At 52.1% G+C, this 22,076-nt stretch overlaps 1 protein-coding gene across 1 annotated transcript in view; it reads left to right on the forward strand.

The window, feature by feature from the left end:
- The window catches only part of HRH2 (histamine receptor H2), a 49,975-nt gene that overhangs the window by 16,048 nt on the left and 11,851 nt on the right, over positions 1–22,076 (forward strand). Inside the window, exon 2 of the mRNA XM_004449008.4 lies at positions 16,557–18,122. Coding sequence (XP_004449065.2) covers positions 16,882–18,122 — 1,241 coding nt within the window. The 5' untranslated portion in view covers positions 16,557–16,881. The remainder of the gene's footprint in view (positions 1–16,556; positions 18,123–22,076) is intronic.

The following is a 22,076-nucleotide window of genomic DNA, read 5'->3' on the forward strand; positions in this document are numbered from 1 at the left end:
GACATAGTGGCTCTGGAATGCTGCTGAGTGACTTAACCTCTCTGAACCTCAGTTTCATTATTTGTCCAATGGGAATACAGGCACAGCTCGTTGAATCGCGCTTTGCTTTATCGCACTTCGCAGATAGCCGTTTTTACCAGTTGAAGGTTTGTGGCAACCCTGCATCGAGCAAGTCTGCCGGCACCATTTTTCCAGCAACGTGCGCCCGGCTTGTGCCTCTGTGGCACATTTTGGCAATTTTCAAAATATTGCAGACTTTTTCACTGTTATCATATGTGTTGTGGTGATTTGTGATCTGTGATCTTAGCTGTTACCATGGTAATTATTTGGGGGCACTATGAACCACGCCCATATGAGATGGCAAACTTCACCGATAAATGTGTGTCCTGACTGCCCGCACTGACCAGCCGTCTCCCCATCTCTCTCCTTCTCCTTGGGCCCCCTATTCTGAGACACAACAATATTAAAATTAGGCCAGCTAATAGCCTTACAATGGTCTCTGAGATTTCAAGATTTCAAGTAAAAGAAGAGTTGTACGTCTGTTACTTTAAATCAAAAGCTAGCAGCTCAGTAAGGAAGGCATGTCAAACAGTGAGCCAAGTTGTGGATGCAAAGGAAATGTTCTCGAAGGAATTGAAAGTGCTACTCCGCTGAACACACAAATGATAAGAAAGCGAAACAGCCTTTTTGCTGGTATGGAGGAAGTGTTAGTGGTCTGGATAGAAGATCAAACCAGCCACAATATTCCTTTAAGCCAAAGCCTAATCCAGAGCAAGGCCCTAACTCCCTTCAATTCTAGGAAGGCTGAGAGAGGTGAGGAGGCCGTAGAAGAAACATCTGAAGCTAGCAGAGGTTGGTTTATGAGGTTTTAGGAAAGAAGCCGTGGCCATAACATAAAAGTGCAAGGTGAAGTGACAGCTGCAGGAAGTTATCCACAGGATCTAGCTAAAATCCTTGATGAAGGTGGCTGAACTGAACAACCAATTTCCAATGTTAACAAATAGCCATCCATTAGAAGAAGACGCTGTCTAAGACTGTCATAGCTAGAGAGGAGAAGTCAATGCCTGGCTTCAGAGCTTCAAAGGACAGGCTGATTCTCTTGGTGGGGACTAAGGCAGCCTGTAAAACAAATGCTTATTTACCATTCTGAAAATCTTAGGGCCCTTAAGAATGCTGCTAAATCTACACCTGTGCTCTATTAATGGGACAGCAAAGTCTGGATGACAGCACAACAGTTTACAACATGGTTTAATGAACATTTGAAGCCCATTCTTGAGATCTATTGCTCTGAAAAAAAGATTTCTTTCAAGATATTCCTGCTCTTCGACAATGCACCTGGTCACCAAAGAGCTCTGATGGAGATGTACAAGATGAATGTTGTTTTCATACCTGCTAACACAGCATCCATTCTGTAGCCCATAGGTCAGGGGCTCATTTTGACTTTCAAGTCTTATGATTTAAGAATACATTTTGCAAGCCTATATAGCTGCCATGGATAGTGATTCCTCTGATGGATCTGGGTTAAGTCAGTTGAAATCCTTCTGGAAAGGAGTCACCATTCTAGATGCCACTAAGAACATTTGTGATTCATGGGAGGAGGTAAAATTATCAACATGAACAGGAGTTGGAAGAAGTTGATTCCAGCCCTCATGGATGACTTTGAGGAGTTATAATACCATGGAGGAAGTAACTGCAGACATGGTGGAAATAGCAAGAGAACTAGAATTAGAAGTGGAGCCTGAAGATATAACTGAATTACCGCCATCTCATGATGAGACTAATGCATTAGGAGTCATTTCTTATGGTTGAGCAAAGAGAGTGGTTTCTTGAGATGGAATTTTCTCCTTGTGAACATGCGGTGAACATTGTTGAAATGACAACAAAGGATTTAGAATATTCCATCAATTTAGCTGATAAAGCAGCTGGAGGGTTTGAGAAGATTGACTCCAATTCTGAAAGAAGTTCCACTGTGGGTGAAATGCTATCAAACAGCATTGCATGCTACAGAGAAACATTTCAGGAAAGGAAGATTCAGTTGATGAAGCCAACTTCATTGTTGTTTTATTCTAAGAAATTGCCCTAGTCTTCCCAGCCTTCAGCAGCCACCAGTTGTGGCCATCAACATGCAGGCAAGACCTTCCACCAGGAGAAAGATTACAAGTCTCTGAAGGCTCAGATGATGGGTTGCGTTTTTTTTTAGCAATAAAGTCTTTTTAAATGATGGTAAGTACATTGTTCTGTTAGACATAATGCTATTGAACTCTTAACAGACAACAGTATAGTGTAAATGTAGCTTTTCTATGCACTGGGAAACCAAAAAGCCCCATGTGACTCGCTTTATTGTGATATCACTTTGTTGCAGCGGTCTGAAACTGAGTCCTCAATATCTCTGAAGTAGGCCTGTTAAGAATCATCTCTGCCTTGCAGAGTTGGTAATGTGGCTGGCACACAGTAGGCACTCAGTAAATGGAAGCAGTCAGTGTCCTAGCTGCTGGTCCAGGCTCCTACCCCGCCCCCCCCCCCCCCCCCCGGTGTGCCGCTATTGCATTCATTTATGATAAATTGCTCACTTTGATCACACCTGGATACCTGTCCGGGGGTGGGTGGGGGCATTCCCAACCTGTGCCAACAGCAGCAGTTGCAGAACCTGCCCCCAAATTCCAGGCAGCATCAGGAGCCAGTCACCTTCCAGGCTGTGCAGAGACCTCACACACACCCATGTCCCCACAGCCAAGGGAGCTGCACTTCATGGAACACGACGTGCTTGGGGACAGAAGCAAAACACAGCCCTGGCTTTGGGACCCTCGTCACTCAGCAGAGTGAAAGGGAGGGACCAAAGCTCAGACCTACAGGAAAGCCAGGGCTTTTCTCTCTAATGAACCGAAACCTCAGCAAGAAGCCTTTTCCCGCTCTCTGGGGCCTTTACCAAACGCCAGCCCACGGCGGGGGAGGAGATAGAGATCTGCCACCATAAAGATGAAAGTCACGCTTGAATGACTTTGCGATGACGGAAGTGTTCTGATCTGCAAGTGCACCGGCAATCACGCTATCTCTTTTGAAAGCCCAAAGGATGATTTCTTTCTCTATCTGAAAAGTCAAGTAAATACCTGGTGACCAAGAACAGAGACATGGAGTCAGCCAACCTGGGTTCAAATCCTGACTTTTCCATAGCCTGGTGACGAGCCTTTGGACAAGCTCCTGCCTTTGGAAAAAGGGGAAAGTAAAAATCACTTGTCTCAGGGTGTCTTGGTAAAGATGATATGAGACCATGTGTACAGAGTCTCAGATCTGGCAGGCTGCAAGCCATCTATATGTGCTAATTAGCAATGAGCGTCACTTTATTGATTGTTAGCTGACTGGGATTAAGAGATCTAGGCTCCCAGATCTGCTAAGTCCAAACTCCTTAACCCTCCATCCCCAGATACATTTGCTTCCTGAGAATCAGCTGGAGAGGTTAGCGGAAGCGAGACCATGCAAGGCATGGCAAACGTTGTCATCTTTTTTTTTTTTTTAAGATTTATTTTATTTATTTCTCCTCACCCCCTCGTTGTTTGCACTTACTGTGTCTGTTTGTCTTCCTCCTTGTTTCTTTAGGAGGCACCAGGAGCCAAACCCAGGACCTCCAAAGTGGGAGGCAGGTGCCTAATCGCTGGAGCCACCTCTGCTGCCTGCTTTGTTGTGTCTCTCGTTCTGTTTTTCTTCTCCATGTCTCTTGTTGCATCACCTTGTTGCATGAGCTCACTGCGCTACCTGTTGTGTCAGCTCACTGTCTTCTTTAGGAGGCAGTGGGAACCTCTGCTCCCTGCCTTGTGTGTCTCTCATTATGGTTTTTTTTTTTTCCTTCTCGTGTCTCTTGTTGCATCAGTTTGCCACTCCTGTCCAAGGCTCCAGCTCGCTGTCTGCTTTCGGAGGTACTGGGAACCGAACCAGGGGCCTCCCCTGTGGTAGGCAGGAGCCCCGTTGCCTGAGCCACATCTGCTTTCCACATTGTCATCTTCATTCTAGCAGCAGGGGTTGCTTTAGAGTAGCTTGGCCAGGGCTGACTGATTCCAAAAGCTTTGTGCATTTTTATCATCTCCCAGAGGTAGAGGCAGTCCCTGAGCACCGTGAGCTTGGGAGTGGAGGGCTTCTTATCCGAGGATTCCAGAACTGAGTGGACCAAGCGCCCACCCTAGCTTGGAGCCTTTGTCAACCATGCAGCTATGCCCTGCTCCTAAACTAGGCCTGATTGCCCAGCTTCCACTCCCTTGCACATTGTCCCCTCTGCCTGGCATTCCCCTCCCTGCTTCACCTGCCAGACTATCTGTGGGGCTGCTGGTTTCCTGAGCCGGTCTCCGTGCGGGAGATGGGAACACCCTGGCTGCATCTGCACGTGCACATCTGTCCCCACTCTTTAAGGGCACACTCTGCACACTGCTGGAGACTATCTCATACCAGCCCAGACAGATCTGAAGACAGATCTGAAGTCAGATCTGGTGTCAGTTTCTGATGACTTTCTTTTTTCTCTTGTGCGCCCTTACAACATTGTTTCCAGCCTTTGCTACTACGTTCTGCTGTCCTCTGATTCTCTGTCCTGGGAATCAAAAGACTAATTCATAGAAGGGCAACTGCCGGGTCAGCACTCTGAGTGTTTTTAATGTTAATGGATTCTTCTAGGCCCAGTACAATGTCTCCTGCACAACACACGCACGTGCGCACAAGCACACTCACGCCCAGCTGTCGCCCAGCATCCCACGGAGTCAAACCGCGTTCCTCTCCCCGGCCCCTGGCCGCACCCCCACCCCCAGGGCAGTAATCACCCCATCACTTGGCTGTGCCCCAACTGCCTGGAGGGCTGGGACCTGCCATGTCATTTTTGCTGGTATCCACAGGCCCTCTCTCAGGCTTCTGTAGAAGGGACCCAGCTGTCTTCACCTATAAAATGGGCTAACAGAGTTGTTCGCAGGATGGAGGCAAAGCTCCAAGCACATAGTGGGCCGTCAGAGGCTAGAGTCAAAGCTCCCAGCGCATAGTGGGCCATCAGAGGCTAGAGTCAAAGCTCCCAGTGCATAGTGGGCCATCAGAGGCTAGAGTCAAGCTCCTAGCACATAGTGGGCTGTCAGAGGCAAGAGTCAAATTCCTAGCACATAGTAGGCCGTCAGAGGCTAGAGCCGAAGCTCCTAGCGCATAGTGGGCTGTCGGAGGCTAGAGCCAAAGCCCCCAGCACATGGTGGGCCGTCAGAGTCTAGATTCAACGCTCCTAGCAGACAGTCTCTCTTAAACAGCGCTGCATTCAGTCAGCACGTCCGTGGCAGGGAAGCGAGGGCCCGCTGGGAAGCCCGGGCCGTTTCCCTCCCCACCCTCTGTGGCCTCCATCCGGGTCCCCACTTCTCTGGCTCTTTTTGGGCTCCCGGCCAGGTGGAGAGCTCCTTGTGGGCGGATGCTGTGGCCGCTTTCTGATGCCCTCAGCACAAATGACACAGAACATCCAAAGTGGCCGGTTGTAGGGAAAAAAGTGCTGAAAACGTGTGCCTCGTGGAAATGAGGAACTTGCCTCTCAGGAGCCCAGCGACCCCCCCTCCCCATTACCTGCGGCGAGAACCGGAGGCTTTCGACGGGATGGGCAGCCCGCCTGCTCCCAGCCGCCCCTGGCCACCATGACCCCACTCCTGAGGCACGGCGGAAGGACAGGCCCAGCAGAGCCCCCCCTCCCGCCTTCCCCTCGCTCGCCCCTCTGCTCACAGCCCCCAGAGGCTTCCCCTCGCTCTTGCCATCGCCCCTCTGCCACCTCCCAGTCTTGGCAGGAGCTGTTCTCTTCCTTTTCGCGCAGTTACTTCCCGCCTAACTGCCTGGCTCTCAACTCCGTCATCACCTCCCTGGGGAAGTCTCTGGATCCCCAAGGCGAGGGCAGATTCCTCCCCCCATTGCATGCTCTTGTGGCTGCCTGACCTGCCCGCCCCTTTAGGGAAGGCTCAGCACAGCTGGAATTAAGTAGGCAACTCTACGGTCAATTCCTTCGTGTTTGCCTCCTTCACTTTTATAGCAGCTTCAAGAGTGTGGTTGTGTCTCTCTTGCTCTCTGCCGCCCCCCCCCCAGAGGAGCTCTGGAAAAGGATGCCGCGTGCAGGAATGCTGTTTTCTGGCCCTGTGGCTTAGGCAATGATGAAAACAGCATTCTCTGAGCCTCTGTGATACTAAAGACTGGGCGAGGCATTTTCCATGCCTCTGCTTTCTTCATCTTCATACCAACCAAGCGATGGAAGAGGTACTTCCATCCCCACTTTACAAATGGGGAAAGGGAGGCTCAGAGAGGTGCAGCAACTTGCCCCAGGTCCCATGCTATTAAATGACGGCACTAGAATTATAACTCAAGTCTGTTCAGTGGCAGAGTCCTTGCTTCCAGCACCCCGGGGCTCCCTTCACTGATCTGAGTTTCAGTTTTTGTAGGACAAGGATCAAGTCAGCTGCTTCATTGGGTTGTAGCGTGGCTCGCCTGAGAAATGCTTAGCATGTAGTCGTTGCTCGGTAAATGTCATTTTTTCTTCCTATTATCTATTCTTGCCTGAAATGTCAGATTCTTCATTCAGGCAGCGTGAGAAATCTAATCAAACTAGCTTTAACTGATGCCCCAAATTTCTGGCAGCTTGTGCACTTGCCATTTCCCCAGATGGTCCTGTTTTTAGGCCTGTAAGCCGCAAAAGCAGAACTTCATTTCACTTCCCACTAAAAAGGGAAAAGAAACTGTTGAGCTCCAATTTGATAAAACTGGACGGGAGGAGACCCGAGGCCGCAGACCGTTTCCTTTTCTAGATGGCCTCATCCCTCGGAGAACTCTGTTGGAACTTAGAAAAATGGAGGAGAGTATGGGCTATGATGTGAACCAATGTATATGAGGTGCAGAGGTGCCCAAAGATGTACTTACCAAATCCAATGGATGTGTCATGATGATGGGAACGAGTGTTGTTGGGGGGGGGAGAGGGGGGGGTGGGGGGATGGGGTTGAATGGGACCTCACATATATATTTTTAATGTAATATTATTACAAAGTCAATAAAAAATAAAAAAATTTAAAAAAAAAAAAAAAAAGAAAAATGAAGGTGGCAGGCAAGCAAAATATACCAGAAGCATCGTATCTTGTGGGACTTGTGGGTCTGGTGGCTCGGAGCTACATCACCCCAGAACGACACGTTCTCACCCCTCATCCACTCCTGTGGGCCCTTATGAATAGGACCGTTTGATGAGGTTGCTTCAGTTAAGGTTTGCTTCTGCTGAATCAGGATGGGTCTTAATCCTAATCCTGAAATTCAGAACACAGAGAGAAAGCCACGGGGAAAAGCCAGGAGAGGCCACCACGTGCACTGTCATGTGAAAGAAGAGCCAGGGACCAAGGGTGGCCGGCAGCCAGCCCAGGACGCCGCAGTCTTCTGGCAGAAAGTATCGCCTCGATGACGCTCTGATCTGGATTTTCTCTTAATCTCAAAACCATCAGCCAATCAATTCCCATTGCTTAAGACAACCCATTGCAATGTGTTTTGGCAGCCAGGAACCTGAGGCAGTGGGTGAGGAGCCGAGAAGGAGGCTGTGACATCGGGCAGCCCTAACCCGGCCTCCAGGGCCCCCACCTCTGGTGAGAGGCCCCTCAGCTCTCGGAGCCCCTGGAAGGCTGGAGGAGGGACCTGGTGTTCCGCATCTCACCGTGACTCAGTTCTGGGGGAGGCGCGTTCTGACAGGGAATCGCCAAGGACCCTGCTGGGGGGAGAGCTCTCCAGGACCCCTGAAAACGCAGAACTCTACCCGGTGGCGTTCAAGAGCCCCTCCTTCCTGCCCACCCCAGAAGACCTCCGCCAGAGGTGGATGTGAGTGGGAGATGGAGATGACAGATGATGGAGCCGCTACCTCTGGAAGACTTTCCAGAGTTGGTGGCAGAGGAGGCCAGGGCTAGAAGGAAGAGCAAGAGCTCACCAGGCATGGAAGGGCATTCCAGGCAGTGGAACAGCATATGCAAAGGCACAGGGTCAAGAGAGACCTTCAAGCAGCTTCAAGAGAGTGTGGCTGGGTCTGTCTTGCCCTCCGCTGTCCCTGGAGACGCTCCTTTTGGAACAAGGAGGGATTAACTGCCATGGAGTTATGTTTCTCAAAGTGCTGGCCTAGGACTCTGTTAGTCTCATGGGCTGTCGTAACAAACCAGGTGGCTTAAAGCAATGGAAATGTAGTTCCTCGCCGCTCTGGAGGCCAGAACTCCAAAACCAAGGTATCAGGGCCATGCTCCCTCTGAAGGTTCCAGGGAAGAATCTTCCTTGCCTCTTCCCACTTCTGGGGGCCCCAGGTGTTCCTTGGCTTGTGGCAGGATCACTTCAGTCTCTGCCTCTGCCTTCCCCTCCCCCTCTCTGTCTGTGTCACTGTCCCTCTCTTCTTTTTATCAAGATACCAGTCATATTGGTTTAGGGCCCACTCTAGCTAAGTGTGAACTCATCTAAAGCTGATGACATCTGCAAAGACCCTCTTTCCAAATAAGGTCCCCTTCACAGGTACCAGGGCTTAGGACTTGAACAGATCTTTTTGGGAAACACAGTTGAACTCATAGCGGACAATACAGGGCACATGGCACAGAGGTGTTGGCACAGGGACAGCCCCTGCCTGGTTAGGGGCTATCCTGGAGGGCTTCAGGTAGGAGGGGGTGTGCTGGAGGAGATGGAGGGAGGGGCCTGTGTTTGGCTCTTTAATCTACAAGAGTCAACCAAGGATGGCGTTGAGGCCAAAGAGGGAAGACAGGAGCAGATCACAAAGAGCCAATTAGACATAACCAAGGCTAGTAATGGGACTTCCTACACACAGCCCAGGACGGTGCTGCGCAGAGGGGGGCTGAGTGGGTGTCTGTCAGATGCGTCGAGGCCTCAGCTGCACCCGCTCTGGAGGGCGCATTGGCCACAGACAGCCTCAGAGAGGCGCGGAATGAGGCGACTGGGCTGGCGGCTGCTCCTTGTTCTGGCGGCAGTCGCTTGAAGACGGTTGGAAGTAAAGGGCAGAAGCCCCCGTGGGGAGGGTAAGTGGAAAGGAGGGAAGGTTCTCCTCATGAGCAAGTTCTCCAGAAAGTGCCTTTTCAAATGCTGTTAAGGCAGAAACGAGACAATGTCAGAGGAAGCGGCGTCAACTGCGCAAACAAAACAGCCACAGTCAGTCCACAGGACGGGAAAGAAATGGTTGGAGCCTTTTTAAAATGAATTCCACACAGACTGAGAGAGAGAAAGAGAGTGAGAGAGAAAGAGAGAGAGAAAGAATGAAAGGTAAAGCAGACAGCCGTTTAGTCTGAGTGGATTCAATGTTCACTGCATTGTTTTTTCAACCTTCTGCAAGTGATTGAAATTTTCCATCATAAAGAGTTGGGGAAAATAGACCCACTCTCACATGTGCTTTCAAGTATTCCCACCAGACACTTTGGACCCTAAAGTGAGTACATCTTAAGCTGCCGAGGTGGAGAAGTCATGCACATAAAGGCAAACAGATATGAGCACACATATGTACTCACATACACACAGGCTGTGTATGCAGTTATAGACAATGAGAAGTGTTTGTTCAGTGGATGGATGGATAGATGGGTGGATGGATGGATGGGTGATTGGATGGATAGATGGATGGTTGGAGGGATGGATGGCTGGAAGGATGGACAGGTGGGTGGGTGGGTGAATGGGTGGATGATGGATGGATGGTCAGAGGGATGGATGGATAGATGGGAGGGTGGATGGAAGGATGGATGGATGGATGGATGAATGGATGGACAGATGGATGGATAGAGGTAAGCAAGAACCAGCCCCCCCCAGTCTAGCTGGAGGACAAACATATATATGTGGCAGCAGGTACAAAGGTGTACTAAGAAGGCTTCAAGAAGATAAAAGCACTTGAGCTGAACCTTGAAACGAGAGTGGCTGAGGTGACTCCAAGGAAGGCTGGAACACAGGTGAAGAAGACAGCAAGGGCAAAGGCAGGAGAGGAAGGAAACTCTGCATTTCAAGAAATACTCCGTTCCCTTTATTGGTGAAATAGGGGGCGGGGCAAATTTAAAGGTATTTGAGGGAAGCAGACTTGGCCCAGTGGTTAGGGCGTCCGGCTACCACATGGGAGGTCCGCGGTTCAAACCCCGGGCCTCCTTGAACCGTGTGGAGCTGGCCCACGCGCAGTGCTGATGCGTGTAAGGAGTGCCCTGCCACGCAGGGGTGTCCCCCGCGTAGGGGAGCCCCACGTGCAAGGAGTGCGCCCTGTAAGGAGAGCCGCCCAGCGCGAAAGAAAGTGCAGCCTGCCCAGGAATGGTGCTGCACACATGGAGAGCTGACGCAGCAGTATGACACAACAAGAAGAAACACAGATTCCCTTGCCGCTGACAACAACAGAAGTGGACAAAGAAGAACACGCAGCAAATAGACACAGAGAACAGACAGCTGGGGCGGGGTGGGAAGGGGAGAGAAATAAATAAATAAACCTTTAAAAAAAAAAAGAATCAAACTTATAAATAAATACATAAATAAAGGTATTTGATGGGACCCATTTGGAAATACTGGGTGGAGTCTAATTAAAGAAGGGTTAAAATAAGCCAAACACATAAGGATAAATATTATATCATCTCACGGATATGAAATAATTAGAATAAGCAACCTAATAGAGTCAGAATCTAGAATATAGGTTACCAGGGGATGGGCTGGGGGTAGGAAATGGGAATTTTTTTTAAAAAGATGTGTTTATTTACTTTTCCCCCTCCCTCGTCTGCTCTCTGGGTCCATTCGCTGTGTGTTCTTCTGTGTCTGCTTGTATTCTTATTAAGTGGCTCTGGGAACTGATCCTGGGACCTTCCAGAGTGGGAGAAAGGCGATTACTCTCTTGCACCACCTCAGCTCCCTGGTCTGCTAGGTCTCTTATTCTCTCTCCACTGTGTCTCTTTTTGTTGCATCATCTTGCTGCATTAGCTCTCCACGTGGGCTGGCACCCCTGCACAGGGCGGCACTCCACGTGGGTCAGCACTCCATGTGGGCCAGCTCATCACGCAGGCCAGCTCGCCCTCACCAGGAGGCCCTGGGCATCGAACCCTGGACCTCCTGTATGGTAGACAGGAGCCCAATTGCTTGAGTCACATCCACTTCCCAGGAAATGGGAATTTAAGGCTTAAAGTGTACAGGATTCCTGTTTGGAATGATGGAAATATTTTGGTAATGGATGGTGGTCAAGGTAGCACAACATGGTGAATGTAATTAACAGCACTGAAATATGTCATTAAGAGGGAAACTGTTAGGGTGTATGTATGGTAACAGAATGAATGTTTTTTTAAATCCATGGGAATGCATTACAGAAACAGTGACCCCTAAGTTAAACCATGGGCTATAATTTATAGTATGATACAATTATAAAAATATGCTTTCATCAGTTGTAACAAATGTACCACACCAATGAAAGGTGTTACTAATAGGGAGGTATATGGGAATCCTGTATTTTATGCATCATTGTTCTGTAAATCCACAGCTTTTCTAAAAAAGAAAATAATAATACAAAAAGAAAGTAAAGGCTTGAAAGTCAGGCTGCAGGATTTTGGACTCGGTTTGAATGCAGCCTCTGCTGCTTACTAGGATGTGATGTGACTTTGCTCTGATCACTCTCAACTGTTAAATGACAATGATTATTTCCCTCACACATGGGGTTGGTGAAAGGATTAAATCAGGGTATATATATTATATGTAATAATCACTTTGCCCAGAGCTCTCCTTCTGTATAGACGTCCCATAATTTATGCAGCCATTTCCATGTTGGTGGCTGCTCAGGTGACTTCCCATTTTTTGCCATGTGCAAACCTGCTGACACAGACATCTCTGTCCACATATCCTCTCATGATAGTGGTTATGTTGCCACAAGCTAGATTCCCCAAAGAATGAGTTAGATCCAAGTGACCAAGAGGGGGCCCATTATATATTAGAAATGTTAACAGGAATGAAGGAAGGAAGTGGCTGAGTAATGTATAGAAGGCGTATGAAACTGACCTGTGTGTACCTATGTATATGCGGAGGCAAAGAGAAAGTGTGGAAGCTTCCCAAGATGTGTCAACTTGTCCATGTGATGGTGTCCAATCATTTGGCCAAGGGAGCACCGGCCTAATTATTACTGTGAGAACATTCTGTAGACTTAAATCATCAGTAGGTTGATTGCACCTATGGCTGATTACATCTACAATCAAATTAGGAGAGTAGATTGCCTTCAGCAATGAGAGATGTCTCATCCCATCAGCTGAAGGCCCTTAAAGGAGAAGGGATGATCTCAGCAGTCAGAAGAATTCCCGTCTCTGCTTTGCCAGCCAGCTTCTCCCTGGGGAATTCATTGGAAACCTTATCAGAGCCTGCAGCCTGCCGTATGGGATTTGGACTTGTGCGTCCTACATGAGACAATTTTTACAAAATCTCATAATATTTACAGATATGGTCTGTCAGTTCTGTTTCCTTGGAGAACCCTGACGAATTCACTCCATTACACCCAGCTGTCAACAGTTGTCACTTCCTGGGCATGAAGGCTTGGGGTTTGCAATGGCCCAATGGTTGACTTTTTCTGTATTCCTTGGTATGGCAGTTGAATCACGTCCCCCACAAAGACACGTTCTAGCCCCTACCCCAGTCCTTTGGGTGTGAACCCATTTGTAAGTAGCATTTTGAAAATGCAGTTATTAGTTAATGGCATAGCCTAACTGCATGACACGGACCTTAATCCAAAATGACTGGAGTTCGTAAGAGCGGAAGAAATTGAGACGCAGCCAGGCACTCAGGAAGTCAGCAGAAACCAGAGGGGCAGACACAAGGGGGTGGGGGTGGTGAGAGAGGGAGGTGGGGCGTCAAGCCTCCAAAGCCAGGAGACCATTAATTCCTGTGGTTAAGCCAACCAGTGTGTGGTTTTTGTCATAGCAGCCGTGGCAGACTAAGACTCTTGATACTCTTTGGTTTTTTAAAATGAGCCGGGTATTGCTTTGGAGTTTGAAAGTTTAAGAAAGTGCTTTGTATCTTAGCTGTGATGAAGATGATGATGATGATGACAAAGATGATCTTATAGGCAAAGAAGAACCGTGAAAGTTTGCCCACGGATGGTAAAATGGCAGTCATAGGGCAAGCATTCCACCCACAATCTAAAGGGTGACATGAGCTCCATGCAAAAGCCCCTGTCTTCACAAAAGGTCACTTGGTGTTTCTGGAAGCTGGGCTTGAAAATGAAAATACAACAGAAGTGGTTCTTTGAAAGCTCCACGAAGAAAGGAGCCACAGCTCATCATTTTACCCATGGCACCTGACTCAGCAGTTGGTACATTGTAGGTTCTCAAGAAATATTGGTTGAATAGAAAGGGCAGGGGAAGAGGAGAGAGGGAGGGAGGGAAGGAAGGAAGAAGGGAAAGGAAAGAAGGAAGGAAGGAAGGGGGAGGAAGGGAGGGAAAGAAGCAAGGAAAGAAGGAAGGAGGGAAGGAGGGAAGGAGGGAAGGAGGGAAGGAAGGAGGGAAGGAAAGGAGAGAGGGAGAGAGGAAGAAAGGGAGGAAGGAAGGGTTTGAAAATCCCAAACATTAGCTAAAAAGGCAGCCCAATGCCAAAATACTACACGTGGCTGTTAGGGAAACTCGGAGAAAATTCTGAGCAGAAATAGGAAGTCTCAAAAAAGATCACCCTTGCTGCTCCGCGCTCCAACGTTAATTAAATGTGACAGTGAGATCCATGCTGTTTGGGCTATTTGTGTAATGAAAAGATCTTCTAAAAATAATACCCCGAGGCCCAGCTCCTGCGGCCGGGCGGTGGAGCCAGCTGGAACGGCAGAAGGTGGTTGGACCGAGACCCTTCTGTCAACACAGTGGTGCTGATGAAAGGAAGCTTCTCCTCTTCAGGTTGTAAAACCGCCCCAGACAGGAGCCCGGGAGGGGCTTGACTTCTCGCCACGGGGAGATGAGCTGGCTTCCGCGAGGAGTTCCACTGAGGCCGCAGTTTCCACGCACTCCCCGACCTCAGCGGATCCTGACCTGCGGGTTGCTCTCTGGAAGAGCTGGATCGGTTGGAGGGGAAAGGGTGCAGGAAGGGTTTTCCCCTCAGAGTCCCGGGCTCTCACCCCAGGAGGCAGTCTCTGAGAAGATCTGGTGGCAGGAGTTCTCATCTGACCAAGACCTGTGTGTCAGCTATTTTATTGAAGAGTGTTGGAGGCAGGGAGGAGGGAGATAGAGGGAGGGAGAGAGGGAGCAAGGGAGGGGAGGAGGGAGGATTAAACGAAGCTTCTGCTTTCCTCCCTCCCTCCCTTCCTTCTTTCCTCCTCCCTCCATCCCTTCCTGCCTCTCTCCCTCTTCCCTCCCTCCCCTGAATGCCTGGGACAGGGGCAGGATGGAACAAACCACCGCGTTGGCCCCATGGGTGTTCCGGTCAGTAGAAAAAGTGAGCTATCCCACTGACCCCATGGGGTTCCCCACGTGCTGCTAACTAAGAAAAAGGAGATTGGGGAATGTGTGTACTTTTTATTATTATTAAATTGTCTTTTTAAAAAATATACATAGATCACAAAAAATATTACATTAAAAAATATAAGAGGGAAGTGGACTTGGCCCAGTGGTTAGGGCGTCCGCCTACCACATGGGAGGTCCGTGGTTCAAGCCCCGGGCCTCCTTGACCCGGCCCATGCGCAGTGCTGATGTGCGCAAGGAGTGCCCTGCCATGCAGGGGTGTTCCCCGCGTAGGGGAGCCCCACACGCAAGGAGCGCGCCCCGTAAGGAGAGCTGCCCAGTGTGAAAGAAAGTGCAGCCTGCCCAGGAATGGTGCCGCACACACGGAGAGCTGACACAGCAAGATGATGCAACAAAAAGAAACACAGATTCCCGTGCCGCTGACAACAACAGAAGCGGACAAAGAGGAACACGCAGCAAATAGACACAGAGAACAGACAACCGGGGGGGGGGGGGCGGGATTAAATAAATAAATAAATCTTTAAAAAATAATAATAATAAATCTTAAAAGAAAAAAAATATATATATATATAAGAGGTTCCCACATACCCCACCCCACTCCTCCCACATCAACAACCTCTTTCATCATTGTGGCACATTCATTGCATTTGGTGAACGCATTCTGGAGCATTGCTGTACCGCATGGATTATAGTTTACATTGTAGTTTACACTCTCCCCAGTCCATTCAGTGGGTTATGGCAGGATATACAATGTCCTGCATCTATTCCCACAATATCATTTAGGACTATTCCAAGTCCCCAAAATGCCCCCACATCTCATCTCTTCTTCCCTCTTCCTGCCCTCAGCAACCACCATGGCCACTTTCTCCACATCAGTGCTACAGTTTCTTCCATTACTAGTCACAGTAGTTCATGAATAGAATACCAGTAAGTCCACTCCAATCCATATTTTATTCCTCCATCCTGTGGACCCTGGGTTGGTGATGTGTTTAAAATAGAAGTGGGGAAACGGGTGGTGAACTACGATCCACTCGCCAAGTCTGGCCTTGTGTCACACAGCCCACAAGCTAAGAATGCTGTCTACATTTTTAAATGGTTGTGGGGGGAATCATTTTGTGACACAGGACAGTTATAAGAGATTGAAATTAATCAAGTTGTATTGACCCACAGCCACAATCACGCATTTGCATTTTGCCTGTGTCCGAGATCAGCCGGGTTGAGAGACTGCCCCAGAGACCCTGTGACCTGCAAAGTAGAAAGTATTTACTCTCTAGCTCTGTCCTGACAACGGTGACCGTTTACCAGCCCCTGGTTTAGAGGCCGATGACATTTTGTAAAATGACAAGACCTGAGTCTGCTCTAAGTGTTTTCACAAGCACAAAGTCATTATGTTTATTTATTCATTCTTTTTTTTTTTTAAAGATTTATTTATTTATTTAACTCCCCGCCCTCCCCTGGTTGTCTGTTCTTGGTGTCTATTTGCTGCGTCTTGTTTCTTTGTCCGCTTCTGTTGTCGTCAGCGGCACGGGAAGTGTGGGCGGCGCCATTCCTGGGCAGGCTGCTCTTTCTTTCACGCTGGGCGGCTCTCCTCACGGGCGCACTCCTTGCGCGTGGGGCTCCCCCACGCGGGGGACACCCTTGCGTGGCAGGGCACTCCTTGCGCGCATCAGCGCTGCGCATGGCCAGCTCCACTCGGGTCAAGGAGGCCCAGGGTTTGAACCGCGGGCCTCCCATGTGGTAGACGGACGCCCTAACCACTGGGCCAAAGTCCGTTTCCCTCATTCATTTATTTTATCATTTATTCATCAAGTGCTTAATACTTACCTGCTGAACCAGGCCCTGGGAAGCAGCAGTGAACCGCAGACATGGCCCAGTTCTCACGGAGCTCAGGGTCTACGTCTAGATTTTTCTTTTCCGGGTATAAACATTCCTAGCCCCTCCGAATGTGCTGCGCAAGACACGGTGTTCGAGCCCCTTGCATCCAGCCTGCCTCCCTTCCCCATGTCTCCAGATTGTCCCAGTCCTTCCCAGGGCATCCAGAACGGCCCAGGAACTTCCTGATGTCTTGCAAGAAGACACCAGGTCAAAGGCTAGTAGGGCTAATCTTGTTTTGCTCTTGGTTTGGTTTCGAAGGGCTCAGCGTTCGACTGTTGCACTCCCAGCTCTCCGGTGGCCCCAGAGGGGAGGCGCCCATCCTTGGTCCCTGCTCACAAACGGGAGCAGGCGCCAGCTAGGGAGAAGGATGCAGCCACGTCACCACATGACCCCTCCGGCGTAAAACCGAAGCCTCCTTCGTTTGTGCGTCCCCACCTCTCTGTATCTACACAAACCATGGAGCCTGGAGACCCATCCCAGGCCCGGGGGGAAGCCGGCTTTACACTGGCAAGTCTGAGGACTGGAGTTTGAACCATGAACTTGGCTTCAAAGCCTTGCCTTCACCTCTTCTTCATTTGTGTTCATGCCGCCACCTCCTAGGAGACTGCTTTATTTATTCCCAGAAAGCCAGCATTGGGCCAGCCATCGAAGACTCCCCAGGTCGGGACGCTTTCTTTTAGGCTCGGCTGGGAACCTGGAGCCTCGTTTCTGCATTATCGGCCCTTGGCGGTCAAGGGAAGAAGCACCGCGGGGCCCCGAGATGGCGCCCAACAGCACAGCCTCTTCCCCCTGCTTGGACTCCACGGTCATGATCCCCGTCAGCGTGACCCTCACCGTCCTCATCTCCATCACCATCGCCGGCAACGTGGTCGTCTGCCTGGCCGTGGGCTTGAACCGCCGGCTCCGCAGCCTCACCAACTGCTTCATCATGTCCCTGGCCATCACCGACCTGCTCCTGGGCCTCCTGGTGCTGCCCTTCTCCGCCATCTACCAGCTCAACTGCACGTGGAGCTTCGGCAGGGTCTTCTGCAACATCTACACCAGCCTGGACGTGATGCTCTGCACCGCGTCCATCCTCACCCTCTTCATGATCAGCCTGGACCGGTACTGCGCCGTGACCGACCCGCTGCACTACCCCGTGCTGGTCACCCCCGGGCGGGTGGCCGTCTCCCTGGTGCTGATCTGGGTCATCTCCATCACCCTGTCCTTCTTGTCCATCCACCTGGGGTGGAACAGCAGGAACGAGACCCGCCAGGACCACCTCAAGTGCAAGGTCCAGGTCAACGAAGTGTACGGCCTGGTGGACGGGCTGGTCACCTTCTACCTGCCCCTGCTCATCATGTGCATCACCTATTACCGCATCTTCAAGATCGCCCGCGACCAGGCCAAGCGCATCAGCCACGCCAGCTGCTGGAAGGCCACCACCCTCAGGGAGCACAAGGCCACGGTGGCGCTGGCCGCGGTGATGGGCGCCTTCATCGTCTGCTGGTTCCCCTACTTCACCGTGTTCGTGTACCGCGGCCTGAGAGGGGACGACGCCGTCAACGAGGTCTTCGAGGCCGTCGTCCTCTGGCTGGGCTACGCCAACTCGGCCCTGAACCCCATCCTGTACGCCGCGCTCAACAGGGACTTCCGGACCGCGTACCAGCAGCTCTTCCGCTGCAGAGCGCACGGCCGAGGCTCCCCCAGGACTTCTCCAAGATACGCCCGCTCTCAGCTGTCCAGGGGCCCAAGCCAAGCAGCCAGGCAGCTGGAAAAGAAGCCGCTGAGGCTGAAGGTGTGGAGCGAGTCGGAAGTGACGGCCCCGCAGTGCACGGCGGACAGGTAGGGCCCCGGACGGCCGCATGGGGGGAGGTCCCAGGACAGGGGCTGGAAGGGCTGTTGTCATGTCCGTGAAGATGGCTGTGATTCTGTGCTGCTGGTTTACGTGCTGAGAATCTTTAGGAGCACTTTGCAAACATCGTCTCCTTTGATCGTCACAACAGCCCCCCGTAGACAGAGCGTGCGACCTGCCTTTTAAAAGGAGCACGTTAAGTCTCAGAGAGCTTTAGTAACTTGGCCGGGGACACCATGCAGGGAGCTGAATGGAGGTCTCCCGGCTCCAGGACTTCGGGCCTTGTTTTTTTTCTTACAGTCACGAGTCCCCAGTTCTGCCACTGACTGGTTGTAGCGGTCACCGTTCAGGACAGCACTCCAAGCAGCTCATTCACATGATGGGGCTGTTTGTGGGGCTAAATGAGAAGCCCAGGCGGGTTGGGTGTTTATTGAGCACCTACTGGGCATCAGCTCTTACCTTCGGGGAGCTCGAGTCCTGTGGGAACGGCAGCCGGGTAGACTCGGGCAGGACTGAGAATGTCAGGCTAAGGATTTGGGCATCGTGTGTCGTAGGCTTTAGGGAAAGACAAGAGGGCTGTCAGCAAGGGTGGGGTAAGTAGGCGGGTGGGGGCTTTGTTTGGGACTAGGACTGAGAGGCAGGAATGTAAGAGTGGGGGCCGGGGAACTAGCCCAGGGGCAAGGAAAAGAGAAGAGCGCCAGATCTGGAAGGCAGCAACCACTACGACAAACAACAGGCGTGGGAACCCTGTGTCCTGCAGGGCACAGGACCCGCAAGAGAGGAGGGTGCCCCAGGAGTCTACCTCCAGGTGGTGTCCAGGCCAAACAGGACCCAAGCAAGATGTAGATCAATTCCCTGGGGACAGAGCCCGTGCAGGGCACGCAGGGAAGTTGTCCTTTCCATTGCCCCGCCGAGACCGTTGCGGCTCGTGCGACTCGAGACAAGGTCAGCTCCAGCCTCGCCGCTCACCGATAGCATGTCCTTGCTGCTCTCATCTGGGGACAAGAACCGGCGCTGGTGCAGAGCCCTTATCGCCGCCACGGGAGGGGTTTCTGCCTGGCCTGCCTGGGCGGGGCAGGGGCTGCGGTCAGCCAAGGGGAGCCTCCAGGGTCTCGAGAGAGAGTGGCCGAGCTGGCCAAGCCTCCGTGCCCCGCAGCCAACCAAGGAGCCACTGAGGCTCTGGCGCCCCCCCAGACCCCTATTGCTCCACTTTCATCCCGCGCCCCCATCCTCTCTCCCCTGCGGGTCTCCCCTCTCGGGTCCTCTCCCCACACACCTTCCCCAATGCCCCCCCTCTCCTCCGCCCCTCAAAGTTGAGATTTCCAAAGCATGACCCTCAGCGGGTCGCCCCCTCCACGGACACCTCCACTGCTTCCTTTCACCCGCCGCACGCGGCCCCCGCTCCTCGGCCAGCATCCAGAGGCCGTGTCCCCCTTCTGCCCACCTCCTGCCTCCACCCGCAGACCCTGCCCACCCTCCACCACCCTCGGCCCCAGCCAGCACCAACCCCTCGGGGTTCATTCAATCAGCAGCATTTACCAGGCGCTGCTTGGGGTCGAGCCATAAGTCAAGCCCCCTCCCAGGAATTCTATGCCGGGCCGAGGTTCTCCAAGTGTGTTCCCTGGAGCAGCAACCTGCTCCTGGAAAGGCCTAAGGCCCCAGGGGCTGGTGCTTCGCCGAGCTCAGATTCAGGCCATCTGACTCCAAATCCACGAGGCTGCATGGACTTGAATTTGTCCTGTCTTGGGCCATCATCTCAGGGCTAGACTCACAGGTACCATGTGGGGAAACTGAGGCACGGGGAGGCAAGTGACCTGTCCGAGACAAGCTAGGGAGGGGCTGGGAGTAGAACCCCATTCCTTTGGGCGCCCTCCAGAGCCCTTTGTGGCCTTTTCCCGCCCATTCCTTTGCTCCCATAATCTCCCAAGGCGAGAAGATAGTATCCATAAGCACCTTGTGTATCAATGGCCTGCTGTAGGGCACGGCACTTCCTCGTTCCTCCAGAGCCCCTGCGCCTGCACCTGCCGTTCTCCCAGGCGCCTGGAGGTCGGGAGTCCTGGGTGGCGCTGGAAAGAGTCCCAGAAGAGGCGCCAACGGAGGCCGGCCGGCTCCCCTCCCGCACGGCCCCTGACTCTCCCGTCAGCCCCCGACCAGCCCCGCTCACAGGCGTCCTCTCGCCCAGCAGACTGCCCCTCCCATTGCCCTTGGAATCAAGTCCTCCTCCAGGCCTCCAGGCCCTGCACTGCCCTGGCTTCTACCCCTGCCCCAGCCCTTCCCCCATCCCGCTGTCCAGCCCTCGTGGTGTCCTTCCCTCAGCCAGGACCCTCTTCCCACACCTCTCTGCCCACCACCCTCCCTTCAGCCCCCCTCTTCCCTCCCCAGCCCTTTTCCTGCCCCTCTGGATTGCCTCCCTCCACCTCTCACGGCACCCCTTCCACGTCCCCCGAGTACCGAGCACAGTGCCCGCCTCCTGCGGACCCATAATGAATGAATGACGAAATGAAGGGGTGAGTGCCTCCTTCAAGGCCTCCGAGAGCCCTGAGAAATGAAGAATACCAGCCCCATTTAAGAGGCAAGGAAAGAGAATTTCAAACAAGGGGAAGTTCTCGGAACCTAGAGAGAGCCAAGAAATTCCCACTTCTCTGTTCTAGCGTTGGCATCCCAGTGCCCTTTCCTCCAGATCGCGGCCTGGGGGCAGGACTCGCCACAGACCCCGCGACACTCTCAGTCTCAGAGGGGGAGAGAGACTCCGAGAGACAGCTGGGCCCCCCACCCACCCCCGGCGCCCTTACAGGCAGCCCGGAAAGTGAAACGACTTGTGCAACCCAGCGCACAAAGGAAGCTCCAGAGTCGGCGTTAGAAGCCAGAGTTCCCAAAAACGTGCTGTGGCCCCTGCCTGGGAGCCTGGGGGAGGGCAGGGGCTGGGCCAGCTCCCACCCCGAGTCCTGACGGGAAGCTGCGGCTGTGACACCAGCCGGGGTGAAAAGCCCGTTTCTGATTCACGCTCGAGCTTCTGCAGGAGGAGCTGCTGCTCCTAGGTGACGCTTCCCAGCATTGACCCCTTCGAGGGCCCAGTCCTCGTGGCGTCTATCACTGGGGGCTCTGGACTAGTCTAACGTTCATTGCAAATTTATTTCGGCCCTTCCTAAGTGGTGTTTAGCAGTGCCTCTGCGATGCCCCTCAGAGCAGCTCGACCCCACAGCCCCCGCTGCTCTGCTCCTTTCCGTCTCAGCCCTCTGGGTCCGGCCACCGCCGCTCCCGGCTCTCAGGGCGCTGAGGTTTGACAAGCTGTGCGCTCTGCAGAGGTGTCCCGAGGATAAAAGGACATCGAGGTCCCCGGCGCTCAGCCCAGGGCTTAGCACGCGACGAGTGTGAGTTTTCTTTCTGCACTGTCCATCTTTTTCTCTCTTTCCGTCCTCTGCTTCTGTCTCTTTTCTCTCCTTTTCTCTTTCCGTAGCGTCACAGCGTCACGGCGATACACTTCACACCCCGCGCGGTTCTCCCTTAGCTGTACAAGTCGGTGGTTTGGACTGTAGCCGCCGAGTTAGGCGAACGTCACCACCATCCGTTTCAGAACAGTTTCATCACCCCGAGAAAGAGATCCCTGAACCTTTTAGCCATCACACCCCAACCCTCCGCCCTCCCCCTTCTCCCCCAGCCCCCGGCAGCCGCTAAGGAACTTCCTGTCTCTGTGGATTTGCCTAGTCTGGACAGTTCATCTATTATGTGGTCTTTTGTGCCTGGTTTCTTTCACGAAGCATATTTGCAAGGGTCTGTCATTCTTTTTGACCTTTTCTTCCTTCTTCCATTCCTTTTTTTTTTTTTAAGATTTATTATATATTTATTTCCCCACCTTGCGGCTTGTTTTTCGCTGTCTGCTCTCTATGGCCGTTCGCTGCGCATTCTTCTGTGTCTGCCTGTGTCCCTTCGTTGCATCATCTTGC

The sequence above is a fragment of the Dasypus novemcinctus genome, chromosome 2 (genome assembly GCF_030445035.2).
Source record: "Dasypus novemcinctus isolate mDasNov1 chromosome 2, mDasNov1.1.hap2, whole genome shotgun sequence".
Lineage (NCBI taxonomy): Eukaryota > Metazoa > Chordata > Mammalia > Cingulata > Dasypodidae > Dasypus > Dasypus novemcinctus.